General features: G+C 35.6%; 2 protein-coding genes and 1 pseudogene across 2 annotated transcripts; 2 read left to right on the top strand and 1 right to left on the bottom strand.

The window, feature by feature from the left end:
- Positions 1 to 4,389: 4,389 nt before the first annotated feature.
- LOC107839568 (GDSL esterase/lipase At5g03980) lies at positions 4,390 to 5,996 on the top strand. The gene is given in 6 exon segments (XM_047395569.1): positions 4,390 to 4,512; positions 4,514 to 4,628; positions 4,724 to 4,783; positions 4,786 to 4,859; positions 5,145 to 5,418; positions 5,556 to 5,996. Coding segments are annotated over 6 exon segments (864 nt in total). The 3' UTR covers positions 5,774 to 5,996.
- A 215-nt stretch (positions 5,997 to 6,211) lies between these two features.
- Positions 6,212 to 9,241, bottom strand: LOC107879334 (receptor-like protein EIX2). Its single transcript, XM_016726389.1, has one exon. It carries the CDS (start codon positions 9,239 to 9,241, stop codon positions 6,212 to 6,214), a length of 3,030 nt encoding a protein of 1,009 aa, XP_016581875.1.
- A 6,318-nt stretch (positions 9,242 to 15,559) lies between these two features.
- LOC124886679 lies at positions 15,560 to 16,943 on the top strand (annotated as a pseudogene).
- Positions 16,944 to 18,715: the final 1,772 nt, after the last annotated feature.

Here is an 18,715-nt window from a genome sequence, read left to right as displayed (position 1 = left end):
CCTCCTGAAAAATGGGATTTTACTTTTGTTCAGGACCCTCCTGAAAAGTGGAATTTAACTTTTGTTCAGGACCCTCCTGAAAAATGAGATTTTACTTTTGTTTAGGACCCTCCTGAAAAATGGAATTTTACTTTCTGTTCAGGACCCTCTTGAAAAATGGGATTTTACTTTCTGTTCAGGACCCTCCTGGAAAATGGAATTTTACTTTTTGTTCAGGACTCTCCTTAAAAATGAGATTTTACTTTCTGTTCAGGACCCTCCTGAAAAATGGGATTTTACTTTCTGTTTAGAACCCTCCGGAAAATGGGGCATTACTTTCAGAAAAATAAAATCTTTCTTTATTATAATCTTTATTTGAGATATTTTTGTTCTAGTTTTGATTTTAATTTCAGGAGTCCGCCTGATGAAAAGGGTGATGAAATTGGTTTCAGGAGCCATCCTGAAGAATAGGGTGATAAAATTAAAAGTCAGGAGCCCGCCTGATAAACAGGGTGATGAAATTGAAAGTCAGGAGCCCGCCTGAAGAATACGGTGATAAAATTGGTTTCAGGAGCCCACCTGAAGAATAGGGTGTTAAAATTAAAAGTCAGGAGCCCGTCTGAAGAACAGGGTGATGAAATTGAAAGTCATGAGCCCGCCTGAAGAATAGGGTGATGAAATTGAAGGTCAGGAGTCCGCCTGAAGAACAAGGTGATGAAATCGAAAGTTGATAAAACCAAAAGTCAGGATCCCGCCTGGAGCAAGGTAAATAAGTTGAAAGTCAACAGATTGAAAAATAGCAAGTCAGGAGCCCACCTGAAGAACAGGTTGAAGAAACTAAAAGTAGTCAACAAGTTGAAGAAATTGTAAGTCAGGAGCCCGCATGAAGAATAGGGTGATGAAACTCAAGTCAAGAGTTTAAAAGAAGCTGCATAGATAGAAGTTTTTTAATTTTATTTATCTTTTTAACTCTTGTAATTTTTCATTTTTGATGTAATGACAGAGCCGAGATCGGAACCTCGACGGGGCCTCACTCGACTCTCCAACTCGGTTGTCTTTCCTTCTTCTGTGTCTTCCTTTGAATGATGATCGGATCAAAATTCTGTCTCGTTGTCTACTTCTTTGTTTAAAAACACTTTGTGTTTACATCCAAAGAGGGCATGATATAGACATGTAATTTTGTCTCTCCGAAAGATTATTTGTCGCCTATTTACCTTACCCTACCACGCACCCTCACCACATTCTAATTCCCCCATTAAAAGACAAAATAACAATCTCTCTAACAAATTTTATCCTATCCTAACCCACTTTACACCTCATCCTAACAACCTACCTCACCCCTCATCCACGTGACCCCTGTTTATTTTTTGGCCACAAAGTAAACGAAAAGGACCTTCACAATACATTCTCAAAGGGACCACAGAATACAATATATATATATCAATTTCAATTAAAAAGGGGAGGCCACATAAACAAGGATGCTCACCATCTGCTTTCATTTTTTTTGGATAGACACACAGAATACACAAGTCAGAGAGACTCCCCATTTTTTTTTCATTGAGGAGAACATATACCCACACACCACTGATCCATGCACTCACACACATATACCACACACGCACTCACCCCGCACGCGGACCTCACCGGAAAATAGAGTGAACAGTGAAAAAAAAGGGTCGAGAACAGAGCTGTAAAGGGAGACGATAGAGAAAACTAGAAATCGAAAAGAAATGGGGAGATAGAGAATTCGGGGAGAGAACGGAGAGAGAGAGAAAAGGAGAAAGAGGATTGAGCGAGAGAGAGGTCGGAGAGGAGAAACTGTGAACAGTTCTTTCCAGCGAACTCTCGCCGGAATACACCAAAGCTACCAGCTGCACCATCACCGGAATATACCAAAGCTACCAGCTGCACCATCACCGGAATCGCCACCGAAAAGCATCTCTGGTCACCGAAAATGTCCAAACAAACAACGGCTAAACCCCTCAAACAATAAAATTCACCCAAAATCCCGACCCATTCTTGTCCGATTGATACCGGAAATCGACCAAAATTCCTACTCCGGTTAAGTCCTATCACCCCCGAAGCGAGACGCTGCCGGAAAATAGCCCCGTCATCGTTAAAAGGATCAAAACCTTGGTTACCAGTGTGGTCATCGCTGAACGTCAAGTGGTCAGGGTCGAATCTGTGGTTTGTAAATTCGCGACTGAGGTTCCGTTCGAGGTCTGTCCGTTGGTTCATTGGTCCAAGAGGCTCCCGTCACTGTTGAAATTGATTCAAGTTAATTGAAAATAAAGCGCCCAATTGAGGTCCAATTTTTAACTTTATCTCTTTCTATTGTTATTTTGTTATGATGTTTTGAATATTGATTTGCGTGATTCGTGTTGGTTGATGCTATTATTTTGATAATCTGATTGAGGCAATTTAATTGTCTGAGCTTGATTGTTTGTTTTCATATTGAGATTGGTTATTCGTGTGAAAAGGAATTTGGGGGCGTGAAGGGAGAAATTGATAAAAGATTAATTTGTTTAGTTCAGTTAGTTGACGGATGTAGATGAATTCGGTAGTATCATGATAAAACCGTCGAAAGAGTAGGCAAATAGTAGGCTTGGGTAGGCAAATTTAGAACTTATGGATTGTTGAATGATGAAATATTTGTCGAATGGTTTTGAGTTAGGCATTGGGATCTATTGTATTTATTTGGCCGGGGGATGCCTCGAGGAATTTGTATGGATTTATCCGGGAAATGCCCCGAAGTACCATGTACTTGAAGACGACACACGATCAAGGTTCGGAACATCTGGTGGAGAAAGCAATGGAGTGTAGTTTAGAATTAGCATAGAATAAAGTAGGTTTATATTTTCGCATTTTTCTATTTCGGGACTGTATAATTGGACTTGACATTTTATTTTGGATTATTTTGTTTTGTTTGCTTGAGTGATTGTTTTTGCGTGCTTTGTGTGGTTTATGCATTTGTAATGTCAATTTAGTCGATACGCTCTGCCAAGCGACCGTGGTCAAACCACAGGATCGAGGAGTGCCTAACACCTTCCCCTCGGTCAACAGAATTCCTTAGCCAGAATCTCTGTTCGCAAACCAGTATTAAAGAGTCAAAATCGTTTTGAAAAAGGATATCCATGGGTGACTTGGCACACTCGATTTATGCCAAGTGGCGACTCTGAGTTTTGATTGTTAAAAGTTCTTTTCGAAACAAATGTTCATCTTTGTCACTTTAATAATAAAAATCCTTTCGAAACCTTAAAATGAAATCTTTTTGGAGTGAAAAAGGGGTGTGACAATCACCAAAGAGTTGCAATATTGTCTTTCAAAATTGCCACCAAACAAGTGTCAAATAACAAGAAACAATATATAAACCACAACACCAAACACTAGAGAAGTAAAGGAGTAAAAGCACCAAAAAACGCAGCTAGTGTTCGGAAATGAAGAACAGGAGCTACAGGCCACCAAATCAAGCTCCGTCAGTTCCTAATCAAATATTGAGATGAGAGGAACAAGCAGTTCAAAAATCAGCTCAATCGGACAAGAAACGAAGCGGAAATTGCAATTTGAAGTTGATAGCTGTGGCTAAAATTTAGGTGCGAAAAGGAGCTTTGTTTTTCTCTTTTTGGCTGCTGAAAACTCTCATTTTGTGATGGTGATATATATGCCCCATAGTAATGGGCCTATAGGCAAAAGTGGGTTGATTCAAATTAGACTTAATTTTATCCACATAGAAAGGGACAAGGGCATGACCAAACAACATGCTATGCTCATTAGCAGCTACAGACACAAGCCTAGGCTATAGAAGCATTCAAAAATTTTAGAACATAAAGCTATTGATTTGATTTCTAAGTCCTGGAGGTGCTCTCAAACAACAATAATAAGTTCTCCCTGGCAATTTGTTCCCTTTCTTTGCTCCTGTGCTCGAATATTTCGCGGTTCCTTTCAGTCCACATGTGATAGATGAATTCGGTGTAGATCAACTTAAACAATTGATCAGCCTGTGATTTCCCATTGCATCAATTTTTCCCACACACTTCTTGAAAACACACATAATACAAACAAATGCTGGTTAGACTCATCATGTCCTTGGCACAAACTGTACTTAGTGTCCACATCCAAACACCATTTGGATAACCAATCTACCTTGTAGATGGAGCCATAAGGTGAATCTTGCTTTTGGTCGAGCACTATTGTGATACATCAGGTGTTTCCAGTTTACTTTCGCCTTTTCTCCTAGCAGCTGGAAGTAAATTTGTATTATGATACTCTTTTTATCCCTAGACAGAATTGGTTGGTGTGCTAGGAAGTCTCTGATTACTAGTATTTTCCGAATCATCCATGTAGCTTCTTGGGGTATATTGAGCTCATGGAACTAGTTGTGTTTGATATACTGATTGTGCTATTATATATATGTATGTACGTACTTTGTATTTGACAGCTGTGGAATCTGGCCTTCCTCTCCTTAATCCTTACAAGGATTGAAATGCAAATTTTGGACATGGTGTGAATTTTGCAGTAGCAGGGGCTACTGCTTTTATCAGCAGAATTCCTCGCAGAGAATAACAATGTTAATACAGCATTTACAAATAGTTCATTGAGTGTGCAACTTGATTGGATGTCTTCTCATTTCCAGACCACTTGCTCCCCAGGTAATTCATTAATTAATTTACTAAATATTATTATGCGCGTATGGAAGTTGCATTACCTATACGTCCTATTAATTAATTTTCTTCTTGCTTGCTAGATTGCCGAGAAAAATTGAGCAAGTCTCTTTTCCTAGTTGGAGAAATAGGGGGAAATGATTATCGCAAGGTAAAACAATGGAGGAATCGCGAAGAATGGTGCCAGCAGTTGTTCAGACCATCATTCATGGTGTTAAAGTGAGTTTACTCCTTTAATATATTAACTTTAAATAGACTTTGTCGCAATCGCGATGGTAGGAGGGGAGTTGATGGCCTCGTGTAAATGTATCTTTTTCATAACTTCTCTGAAGTATATATTTGAGGATATATAAGTTCGTTTTGTATGAATGTTGTTTTTGCTTTCTCTTTCTCTTGTCACTTGGGTGATATTAGTGACACATTTTCAACAAACTTACACTTCTGAAATGCGAGATGGGGGTGGGGGTGGGGGGGGGGGTGATTTTACGCTTTTACTTCTTTCAGAGAGTCATCAGTTTCGGGGCTACTCGAATAATAGTTCCAGGCAACTTCCCAACAGGCTGTCACCTAATTTTCCTAACAAAGTTCATGACCAATAACTCAACTGCCTACGATGAGTATCATTGTTTGAAAGATTTAAATAACTTTGCAAGATTCTACAACAATCATTTGCAACAAGCCATTGATGAGCTGAAGCAAGATTACCCAAACATCACACTGATTTATGGTGACTACTACAACGCCTTTCTGTGGCTTCTACAAAATGCTGTCAATCTTGGTAAGAGCTAAAAGATCTCGTTTCTTTTCCTATTTATAAGGTCAAATTACTACATATCATCTTATAGTATTCTTTACATATAAATGAAAAGGCGAAGATAACCATAAGCATTTATGATTTTTCTTGTAAATTTTCAGGATTCGATAACAACTCTTTACAAAAGGCATGTTGTGGAATAGGAGGAGAATATAACTATAACATACATAAAGAATGTGGTGCTCCAGGAGTTCCAGTGTGTATTGACCCGAGTACTTACATAAGTTGGGATGGAGTTCATTTGACACAAAGTGCATACAGTTGGTTAGCAAGATGGCTAATTGATGATATGTTGCCCAAATTAAACTGCCAAGTTTAACTTTTCACTCTTAGTTTATCGTTGGCATGAAGCTGAATGCACACTCAAAATAAATACTCCTTCATTCTCTACAGAGCACTGTATGTTTACGTTAAGCCATTGTGATGGAATCCATTTGATAGAAGAAGCAGAGTGATTGGTCTTTTGGGGGCATCAATGTTATTCACTTGAATGCTATTCTCTTGATTTGAGAAATTTACATAGTGCCTTCAATCTTTCTATACAGGCTTGATTTTACTTATATTTGAGAAATATAATCTAGTGTTTCTAAAAGTAAAAAACACAGAAACACGAGGAACGAACAAAATAACAAAGCTTTTATTTTCATTTATGTACAGCGTTTACCATTTCGTCACTGCAACTAGTCAAAACTATAGATGCTAACAGCAAACAGAAAGTAAAAGAAAAGATAAAATAGAACAGAAATGGCACCTGCTTTTAATAAATACTACGGATCCTTCTGATGCTAAAAATCCTGTTCAAGCAAGTCACGAAGGCCAAAAAGCACATGATAATTCTTTCTCCAACTTCCTCCATGACATGGAAGCACCAGTATGCCCACGACTTCTTTTTCATCAAGCTGATAAATGTCACCAAAAATGATAAAACAAATCCCACTCCCGCGCCCATTAAGAAAAATAGCCTTATTTCTTGCTCATCATCATCTTCTTCAAATTTCCTATCCGTTTCATTTTTCTTGGCTTGAGGGCAATCCTTCATCAATGGTTTCCCACAAAGTTCTGGATTACCTTCGAAACATGAAGGATCAGTAAAGGTTGCAAATTGGTTTGTTGTTGGGATTGGGCCATGAAGGTTGTTATGTGACAAGTTAAGGTGGCTCAATGAAGTGATGGATGCCATACTTAACGGGATAGAACCTGAGAGATGGTTAGAGGAAAGGTCTAGTGTCTCCAATATCTGCATCCTCCCTATGTCCTCTGGAATTCTTCCTGACAATTGGTTCCAAGATAAATTCAGAGTGCCCAACGCTGAGAGATTTGTAATCTCACTCGGGATTTCACCAATAAGATTGTTGCAGGAAAGATCAATAAGGTTCACTTGCTCTAAGGTAAAGGTGTATGTCATCTTTGTTCCTTTCTTAATCAACTCCATCTTGGATGTAAAAACATAATTGAAGTAGTAGTAATTGGGAACCCACTTGTAAGATTTCACGGACTTCAGAAGTTTCAAACTTCCCAGGCAGGAAGGGATAGAACCTATCAAATTGTTGCGTGAAAGATAGAGAAGTTGAAGGTTAGGAAGATGGCATAGCTGTGTTGGAATGTGTCCACCAATTTTGTTGTCCGTCATTCTAAGCATTTGCAAAGATAAGAGACTTTCTGCGAACCACTTGGGTATGGTGCCATTGATTTTGTTCCCTCCAATATCAAGTGCAAGCAAGTTTCTGCAATTGCGCAATGAATTTGGAACTTCTCCAGAAAGGTTATTGCTACTCAATCTCAACCAAAAAAGTGAAGGTGGTGAACATATTGAAGGAGGAATACGGCCTGAAAGATTATTCCCTGACAAATCTATGACCTGGAGTTGATGCAAACTATACCACCAATCAGGGATCTTTCCAGACAAATGATTGTCTGAAAGGTCCAATCTCAACAGCTGCTTCGCTCTTGTTATTGAATATGGTATAGATCCTGTAAAAGCATTTCCAGAAAGATCCAAGACCTGGAGTTTTGTCATAACATGACCAATGTTTAAGGGTATAGATCCTGAAAACAAGTTGTTAGCAAGATTCAAATGTGTCACGTTTGGCCAAAGAGGTAACAAACCATGGAAGCGATTGGAACTTAGGTCCACCACGACACCATATCTGTAACTAACAAAGAATTCCACTGTGCTGTCAAAGGACGTTGGAAAATTTACTAGCCTCGGAAGAGTTCCACCAATTTGATTACCTGATAGATCGAGCCAATGCAATTGTGAACACATCACCCAAAGCCAAGGAGGTATAGGATCTGAAATGGAACTATTGGAGAGAATAACGATCCGAAGTTGCTTTTGAGTTTCCAGCCATGACGGGAACTTGGGTCCTAAACCACATGCTCTAAGCTCGACATGTATGAGGCTAAATGGAGGAATCCATTCACTACTCAAGTTGACCACAAAATTTCCTAAACATGACAAGGTTAACACTTTCAGTTGATGGAGTCTTGCAAAGTGATTTTCTGAAAGATTGCCTTCTAAAGCATTTGTTGAGATGCGCAACTCGATTAAGTCAGAAAAACTAAAAATACTCTCAGGTAAGTCCCCCTTTAATTGATTCTCTCCCAAGTCCAACGTTTGTAAACCTGATAGATGCTCAATAGTTGTTGGAATCGTGCCAGTAATCATGTTCATACAAATACTAAAGATCCTTAATTTCTTCAAATTTCCTAATGAGTTTGGCAATTCCCCTGTCATCTCGTTACTGCGTAGACCTAAGACTTCTATGGTTTTGTTGCTGCAGCTGGACAACCCTTCTATCACTTGACTTATGTCTCCATTTATTTTGTTATGCATTATCCTCAACTCCCGCAGATTACAGAGTTTACCCCATTCGATACTTGATATTGGGCCTTTAATATTGTTGTATCCAATATCAAGCTCCTCAATAGTGGTGGCATTGGAAAACCATTTAGGCAACACAGGATTATCAAAGTTATTGCCCGAAAGGTAGAGATAAGAAAGGGAAGTCATATTCCACTTGGGTAAGGAGTAAGGGAGATAGCGAAGACTACTGTTTTGTGAATCCAGAATCTCTAATGACTGCAGCTTATTAAAAGACTCGAGCCAGTGTTTCGCCAAAGAAAGGTTCACATGAGAAAGATGAAGATACCTCAAAGAAGATAGACTGGAAACCCAACTCAGATCTTTGACCCAACCCCTTTCAACAGTATCATAAGGATAAGCATACGCATGGAGGCTTAGATACTCCAAATTTGATAGATTTCCAAGGGAAGGAGGAACACCAATAAGAGATGAAAGGGTGAGGTTAAGATATCGTAAGTTTTCAAGAGAACCCAAGAAAGTGGGAGTGGCAAGTCCTTTGAAGTCATTGCCACCAAGGTCTAAATACTCCAAGTAATGCAATTCGAGTAAAGCAGGACTTATGTTGCCACCCAAGCATGATGAGTTGCCTGTAGTCAAGGAGTCCATTTTCTTCCAATAGCAATTGTCTGATCTATCGTTGAGATCAAGCCTGATGACATTACCAGTTTGGATGTCACAATAAACACCTTTCCAGATACAACACTCAGAGCCAACCCAAGAAGCCAGTCGGCCCGAGGGATCTGTTAGACTTTGCTTGAATGTTAATAGGGCATTCCTCTCACGCTTAACACATCTCACTTTGTCTCGAGTAGTGTTTGCCAAAGGTAAAGATGTAGTTTTAGTGGCTTCAGTTAGAACAGGTGGAGTAAATGATTGAAGAAGTAAAACAAGTAGAGCAACTAAACTTTTGCAACATGCCATTTTCGTTGATCTTAGACTAATACTATATATTGCAGTGAGTTATTTGGGCCTGCTTATATAGAAATACAACCCCCTAACAAAGGACCATTCCCCCATACGTGGCTACTTTATGAAAAGGACATATTTTCTTAAGGTCAAGTTCTGTTTAATATTTGTGCTGATTAACTGCCGGGAAATGGAAGGCAAAGACTGGTGTTAGTTGAGGTCCTCAGTGTACTTCGCTCGTGGGATTGCACTGGATATGTTGTTGTTGTTGAGGTCGTCACTCGTCGGTATACCTTAATACATTGAAAACCTCTTAAACTTGTTATTAAATTTCATTTAGGCACTTAAACAATGACTTGTTCTAGTTGAGCACCTAACTGAAACACGTACTATAGTGCTTGTTTCTGTTAGACACTTTCAGTTCAGATTTGAAAAAGTAAAAAAAACTGTGTGGACTCTAAGGTGCCTATTGATGAGTTAACCACTTGAAATATGTCACCTCCTTTAATTATATGCATTTGTCTCAGTAAGTCATCTCATGCTTATCCTAATTGAGGTTGATGTGTATAATTATAGACTTGTAATATGTGGCTAACTTAATTACACGGATGTTTGAGAACGCGCACAAAATATTTTCCAAAATCTAAATCAAAATTGTGTTAGAAACAATATATAAACATGTTTTTAACTTGGCCTGATCTGACATTTACGATCTCCAACTTTGGATGTGTACAAGTGGACACTTAAACTTGTATAAAGTTGAATAAAGAGACACACACGTTGGATTCCGTATAATACTTATTAATACATGTAGGACGTCACGTAGGACATGAATTGACTACGTTGGATCCCGCATAGGATGCATGTATCTACTTGTTTAACTTTAAACAAGGTTTAGCGTTTACTTGTGCACATCTAAATTTGAAGGACATAAATGAATGCTGAAATCAAATTAAAAGATATATTTATTTATTTGCATTATGCACTTTATTATATGTTGAAATGGTCAATTGAAACGATCTTCAGTTCGAATGTATAAATAAGATTTGCAGACAAGTGTCAAATATGTAGTAAGCTCATATGTTGAGAGTGACAATAGATTCTTTTATGACGAGAATTCTTTTTATGAAGTCAAGCACGTTTTCTAGACTAGTCCCCATACTCACCAAACAAGTTGATTTTCTTAAAACTTCAAATTGACACAAGAATTGAAATAGACTTTTACTAGTACGGAGTAATAGATTTTAGTTCCATGGAGAAAATCACCCACACACAAAAACAAAAAAAAGATGGCGGAAATGGTGTTTTACCTTTATTGACGAAGTCCAATTGGCAAATGGCAATAATTAATTCCATAATTGGAAAGATCAGAAGTCATTTCTGAAGACTTTTTATCATATACAGTCATTTTTTTTTAGTTTCCATCTGGTGTCCGATCCGCATTGGAGGTCTGATTAATTTGTATCGCGTGTTGCAGGCCCATTAAGATGGCAGTACTCCCAACAAAATTTTCTCTATACGCAGAGTCGAACCCTTGACCTTAATTTAGGGTGGAACAGCACCACAAACCAAACCATGTTGGTATATACAGTCATTTAAGTAGGTAGAAGATTACACTAAAGTCACCTCCGAACAGATTTGACTGGCTAAAGTTGATTGAACTTACTAATATTTATAGCTACTCATATTGTATGTAGACAATTTAACCCAAAAAGAAAAAAAAAATGTAGACGAAAACAAAGATTTTTCTTTTTTTTTTTTGGTAGGGAAGGATAGTTATATTATTATACTAGAAAGAGTCATTGTTACAGCAGTGCATCCTGAGGCTGGCCCGAGGAGGATCCAACCTATCAGAACTAGATAATACATTAGTAGGTGTTGGGTGATGTTATTGGGTATGATGTAGTTTTGATGATTGACAAACTGACAAATTAATATGAAATAATTGTAATAAACTCAAGAAAATAAATACGTGCTAATTTGAAGAAGTTAAATTTGATTCAAACACTTGACGATAAGGAAAAACAAATTGAGTTGGAAAAGGAGTCCTATGGAAAAGAGTTTCACTTCTGAGCATAACTTGAAGAGTACTATGTGTAGAAGGAGAAAGATTCTGCAGATTAAAAAAGTCTATGCAAGATAGGAAACATACAAATTAAAGGACTCTTTGTTAGATCAATAAAATTTCTGATGATTGACACATGAATGGACCATGTAACTTGAGCTGGTCCAATCATAGGAAAATAGATTTCAGGTTTCACTGATAGATGCAGACAAAGATTGCTTAAAGTCAGGAATGAATGAGCAAGCCTAATTCTGATATCTCAAGTTACTAATCACGTGAGAAATTGAAGAAGTTGTGGTTGAGTAAAATACTTAAAGATATGTTGATTTAAAGAGTTGAAGTTTGACTACAACACTAAGGAGACAAAAGTTGGAATTGAAGAAGAAGTCTCACTTGAAGTAGAACTCTATGTAATGAGAGTTCTAATTAAAGGAGGAGTTTGAAATAAAGAATAACTCTTTGGAGAGCTGTGCTTAAATAGAAAATGTATTATTCAGAGTAACTCACGCATTTACAAAGTAGAAGCTGTGCTAATTTGAAGAAGTTGAATTTTATTCAAATACTTGATGATAAGGGAAAACAAGTTGAGTTGAAAAAGGAGTTCTATAGAAAGAAGAATTTTCACTTCTGAGCATATCTTGAAGAGTCCTATGTGTAGGAGGAGAAAGATTCTGCTGATTGAACGCAAGATAGGAAGCATACAAATTAAAGGACTCTTTGTCAGATCAATGAAGTTTCTGATGACTAACACATGAATAAACCATGTTACTTGAGCTGGTCCAATCATAGGAAAATAGGTTTCAGGTTTCACTGATAGATGCAGACACAGATTGTTTAAATTCCTGAATGAATGAACAAACCTAATTCTAATATGCTCAAGTTACTGATCACGTGATGAATTGAAGAAGTTGTGGTTGAGTAAAATACTTGAAGATATGCTGATTTAAAGAGTTGAAGTTTGATTACAACACTAAGGAGACAAAAGTTGAAATTGGAGAAGGAGTCTCACTTGAAGTAAAACTCTATGTAATGAGAGTTCTAATTAAAAGAGGAGTTTGAAATACAGAATAACTCTTTGGAGGGCTGTGTTTAAATAGAAGATGTATTATTTAGAGTAACTCGACTGGTTGACTTCACGAAGTGCTACTCAATAACTAAAGAAACGAATTCAGCTAAGAGTTTTAGCGTTAATTTTTAGAGTTGTTCATTGTGTTTGAACTATTGATGTAATATTAGTTTCAGTGTGCTATAAACTGAATTAGGAGCTAGTCTTCGAGTTGGAAAAACTCAGAGACTTTGGGAACGCATACCTTAGGAGGTGTGTGTGCAGTTAGGAATTAGAGTTTATAATTCCTAGTCGTTGAGTTAAAGGAATTAGAATTTATAATTTCTAGTTGTTGAGTTATAGGGATTAGAGTTTATAATTCTTATTTGTCGGTTACAAGAGTTTTGTAATCAGTAGTTGTTGAGGCTCGGAGTTATTTAGTAAAGTTGGGTTAAATCCTGTAGAGATGCAGGTCGTGATTTTTTACACCTTTTTGATTTGGGTGTTTTCCACGTAAAAATCATTATGCTCTTTACTTTCTGTTTTACTGCTTCCTTGGAACACGTCAGGCAATCCGTTCCATCGATCAACAACAGTTAGTCAATCACAAATTCTTAACAGTAGGCATAACCATACTAGCAGGCGTATCACACCCTATATTACAAATATCAGTAGTTATGGGCTGGACTTGCCCGAGAAAAAGAGTTCCATCTTTGTCGTTTTCAGCTGTTTTCGAACAAACACAGGTGGAACTTCCCATTCTATCATACTACTGTCATCGTCTAACTTATTCCCTTCCTTGGCTAGCAAGTCCGCAACTGCATTTGCACTACGTTTCTCATGGATGATCGCAGGGTCCCCCACCTGCAGCAGAAGATCCCTGCAAATACAAATTAAGTTAGTATCTTGTAAATTTGAGTTGTTGATCGCGTTGAGAAGGTGCAAAGAATCAGAAGCAATAGTAATGTCAGTGAACTTTAATTTCAGAGCCATTTGCAAAGACGAAAACAAAGAGATTACTCGAACATATGAAATTAATTAGTATTTGAGGGCAAACAGATATTTGTCCAATTGAGGGCCGAATGATATAGACATCATTAAGAGCTTGTTTTGTTTACTAATTTTGTTCATTTTTACTCGCTCACATAAGATTTTGCATGTTCCTTGTGAAATAAGAAAATAATTTTACTATATTATCCTGTTAATTATATAAGTCACATAATATTAAAAATTAATAAAATATTAAATAGCAAGAATAAAATAAACACAAAATGAAAAATTATTTTTAACACAAAATAAACATGATTTTACTCCTTTATTCTAACAATATTTATTTGTCCAATTTCCAATTATTTATTACTCATTTCATTTTATTTTATGTGTTGTATTTTGATCGGTCACGAATTAAAAAATAAATAGAGACTTTATAAAGTTTATCACATTGTCATTTCTAGAAAAGTAAAATACAAAAAAAGGTACTTATCTATAATTTATAATCTCTCTAGGAGAGATTATAAATTATAGATAAGTACCTTTTTTTGTATTTTACTTTTCTAGAAATGATAATATATTAAAAGTGTAAAAATCCTTAAAAAAGTGATTTGAACTTTTTGCTCTTCATTAAAAAACTCTTTTTTAGACAAAACTGTCTTTTCATTATATTTTTTAATTTATTATTTAATTATTTTTTATTATATTAGTTATACTTTCTAAAATATATGGGACTCATAAAATATATGGTAGGAGAATTAATTAATATTTTTTTCTATTGTTCAATTAGAAAAATATTCCTAAAATAGGACTCTATTAAGGAAATATTTCTATAAATATTGAGATGTACGTTAAACTAGAGAACAAATCGGCTTGTCTATTGGGAGAATAGATTGTTATTCATCTAACTTGATTCGATTGCATGTCTAGATGGTGGATGCTTAATTTTTTAACTCTCAACTTCTTTACTTTTTGTCAGCATAATAGAATTCAACATATTTATATATATATTTTCTTTGTTTTCATTCAAAATCATTATTTATGGTCAAAATTTTGCTTAGACAAGAATTAGTTGGATCAAAATCGAAACTTTGTAATCACTATTATAGTATTTTTATATAGTTTACAGGTTGAGATGAATGTTGATTGCTTTGAAGAATTTCTTGTATAAATGTTAGGTTTAATTGTACTGTTTTGATATATTTATTATCTTATTGTTTTATTTTAATTTACAAATGCTAGATGAATGCAGGTTGGCTTTGATTTTTTTGTGTGTGTAAATGTTAGGTTTAATTGTATTATCGTAATATTTCTATTAATTTGTTATTTTGTGTTAGTTTGCAATTCGTAAATGAATCTCGATCGGCTTTGATAAATTTTTGTGTGTAAAATTTAAGTTCAATTGTATTGTTTTGATATCACTTTTATCGTATTATTTTTTTTACAATTTACAGGTGATAGATAAATGTTGATCGGCTTTGAAGAATTTTTTTTTATGTAAATGTTAAGTTTAGTTGTATTATTTTGATAACTCTATTATCGTATTATTTTGTTATTGTTTACAGGTGGTAGATGAGTGTCGGATGACTTTGATAAAATTTTTGTGTGTAAAGATTAAATTTAATTGTATTATTTTGATTTATCTATTATTATATTGTTTTGTTGTAATTTACATATGGTAGATGAAAGTATTTTTAAAATTATTTTTGATAAAAATTAGATTTAATAAATAAATTATTTATCCTAGATACTCAAAAGACATAAAATTTAATTATTATATTTATTTTTTATTATTTAAATATATATTTTATTTAACGTAATGTTTAAAATCATTAAGTGGACGTACACCTACCTAAATTAGTTATCTTTAAAACTAAGAGCAAATAAATAAAAATAAAATTGTGTTTTTTACTAGTCATGATACTCTGTTTATTCCATTTTACTTGGTCTCTGAGGTTACATGGATGGATTTTCTTGAATTCAAACACTGGTTTTGCTTCCTACTTCTCCTCTCTTCTCTTCCATTTCCGACCATTCTCCTCTTTAAACCCCCTCTGTTTCTCCTCTGCACGAAGAATAAGCCTCCTCCTTCCTACTTTTGGAAGGGACGGCAATGTCCGTCTTGGTTCTTCCATCCATGCTTACGTCTTTAAGGACCCACAATTTGTTTATTTACGGAATCAGAATAATAACCAGGATGTTCTTGTAGTTTGGAATTCTCTCGTGACAATGTATGCAAGATGGCCAAGTGTTTGATGAAATGCCCGTGAGAGATACTGTTTCACGAAACTCGGTTGTTTCGGGGTTTTTAAGTAGTGGGAACTTTAAAATGGGATTTGGGTACCTTAAAGAAATGATGGGTTATGGTAGTTTTTTGAAGTTTGATCATGCAAGTGTGACTACTGTTTTGTTATGGTTCTGTGTATACACCCATTGATGTATCTAAGCAGGGTAAATTGCAAATGACACCTGGTGCATTTGAGTGCACATCAGAGTCAAGGCTCGAGTCTCTTCCAACGGATTTACCGGTATAGAGAGTTTTATTCCGTTTGCTTTCATTTAAATTGTTGATCATGTGCTATACTTGTGTGTCATATGGTCTGATTAACATCTTTCTTTTTTTTTTTTTTTTTTTTTGCTTGAATAAGAAGGCCTTTAAAAATTCAATGCCTAAAGAAAGAATTCATGCATTTCTTTGGAAGTCAATCACCAATTAACTTGGTAAGTCTCCTGAAAAAACAAGTAAACATCCTCCAAACAAAGGAGTAACTGGTAAAGTTGCTGAAAGAAACACTTGTTCTCATACAAGGGAAAAAGGTTGCAGAGGAAAGAGCTCATAGTGGGCGTAGATCCACTTCCATTTTTGGTTCAGACAAGCCGGAACCCAAATGGGAGACTCGGTCTCCTCTTACTGCAGGCAACATGGAGCAGACAGAGGACCTGTTCAATGCAGAAAACGCTGGAGCAACATGATCAGTGATTTCAATAAAATTAAAAACATGGGAGTCACAGGCAAATGGAAGCAGCGAATCTTATTGGATTATTAGCAACGATCTCTGGCGAGAGAAAAGACTATCAGGTTCTTTCGACAGAGAAGTGTATAATGTCTTGGATGGGAAGGAAGTCTCAGCGGAAGCATACCAACTAGCTCTGGTAACCATAACCACAGATGATAACTTTGGCTATGGTATAGAAACAGTCGAAGAGGAAGCGGAAGAGGAAGAGGAGGAGAATGACGATGTTTCTCATACAGGGGAATATACCATGGAAGATGATGTTCTGCCTCCAGCCACGGAGGAAGTTGGAAGCAACCCACTGAAGGAAGGCAACGTCAAAGATAACAAAGCTAAGTCCATTCCCTCTCCAACACCTATATCAGGTAAATTAGAAGTGTTTCAAAAATTTGCTTTGTTCTCAACCAGAACTTCAGCACATACTTACTCTCACGCAGACTTCTGTGCCCACTCTTTTTTCTTGCTTGATTTGTAACAGCCAAAGTACGTGTTGCATTTTCACGAATATACGGTCTGATTAACATCATTTTGTGCACTTGTATGTTTTGAACTGTGTGTGGTGGATCTTGTAAATAAATAACAACATGAATCCCTTAATCCTTCTATTGTCTTTCAAAATTTTGACACTTACTTTCACAAAAATTTAACTCATTTATAAGAATTGAATATAGAGCACAATCAAGAAGAGTAAAAGTTGTATAAATACTACATACAAATCCACAGCAGCGAGATAGACCATTTATCTTCATACTCATTATCTGGACATAGTGCTTGATTAGGGTTAGTTTTTCTAATATATAGATCATGCACATCAAATTAGTTTGAAAAATTGTAAAGATAAATTATTGATGTTGACTTTATTAACCACATATACCTAAACGTTCGCGCGAAGCTCGGCCACGTTCCTTAGTTTAATGAATAAATATATATTTATCTCAACACTGTTTAATGAAATGCCTGTGAATAAATATCATATGGTAGGTTTTTTAAGTTTGATCATGCAAGTTTGACTTCTGTTTTATCAGCTTGTGATGGGTTGATTTTATTATGGTTAGTAAGATATTGCATGGATTGGTTATTTTCAGATTGGAGTCTAGGCCTTGAACGTAATGGGCATTCAGATCAATAAAGGTCCAAGAAGATACTTAGTATTTCATCATAAGCATAATCATAAATAAAGTACATAAATAGATTCATGTTCAATTTAATGAAATAAATCATAAATCAATCATCGGAAACAATCCAACATGTATCTACATTTGTTTTACTACGCCTCTAACATTATAAAAAGAAATCCTAAGCCGAAACATGATCCCACCGATACCATAAAACAAATGCCTAGAATCTAATGAAAGAAACATGTCTCTCGGAAGATGAAGGAATCACCACTTGCTATTTGCTGTCTGGACGAATCTACTATTGTGCAAAGCTATGGAAATGTGTCTCTGAACCTGCATCATAAAACGATATAACTGCTCGAGACAATCAATACGTGGAATGTATTGACATACAAAAGAAATAAAAGGACAGATAGGTTTTATGAAGGAAACAATAATACAAGTAAAAAGGCAAAGCATATGAAAAAAATGCCAGTTGTGACTCCAAGTAAAGTAAAAGAAAAATCATACTTTTCATCCTTAAATTTTGAACTAGATGATATCACCCGCTTCTATAATACCACGGGTTATATGGGTCCGATCAATATTCAGCGACTAAGCCCTAATCCATATTTGCCACATGAATTGATCATAACACTGATTTACCATTAGAAATTATTAGATTCCGATCTATACACATTCGATAAATGGGTTGGATCTTAACTTAAAAAATTTGGGATGTTACAAGTTTGGAGGGGGAAGTGGTTGTATGTAATGCGTTGATTACTTTTTATTTTTGATGTGGGTGTGCTAATTCTAGTACGCGGGTTTTTGGCATGGACGTTTATTTTAAGCAGGGGTGTCAAATGAACGGATTGAACTGAAATTGAAATTATTAAATGGATTGACTAAGAAATTAGGTTGGGTCATAATTTATCCAAATTTACTTTGGTAACTTACATAAATCCTTGAATTTTTAAGTGATATTACATAAAATCCTAACTATTTTGTTAATTACATTTTATCCCAGTTTTTTGAAATGTGATACATATGTTATATGGTGATACATATAAAAAAGTGATACATTTGAAGGTAACAAGATATTTATTTAAGGAAATAATAGATTCTCTTTTATTCATTATATTCTTTTATTTAAGGAAAGATATTTATTTTTTTCTCTTTTTTTAGATTTAATTTAGGTGTTTTATTGTTTATCTTTTTTGGGTTTTAATTATGAAAGATATGTTTTTTTTGATCCTTTTTCTCTTTTTTTCGTCT

This window comes from Capsicum annuum, chromosome 8 (assembly GCF_002878395.1).
Source record: "Capsicum annuum cultivar UCD-10X-F1 chromosome 8, UCD10Xv1.1, whole genome shotgun sequence".
NCBI classification, from domain to species: Eukaryota; Viridiplantae; Streptophyta; class Magnoliopsida; order Solanales; family Solanaceae; genus Capsicum; species Capsicum annuum.
The sequence above is the reverse complement of the archived record's forward strand: the minus strand, read 5'-3'. Positions and strand labels throughout refer to the sequence as shown.

What these genes read in the sequence shown, in the direction of transcription:
- LOC107879334 (XM_016726389.1), bottom strand. Translation starts at nt 9,241, where the DNA reads ATGGCATGTTGCAAAAGTTTAGTTGCTCTACTTGTTTTACTTCTTCAA.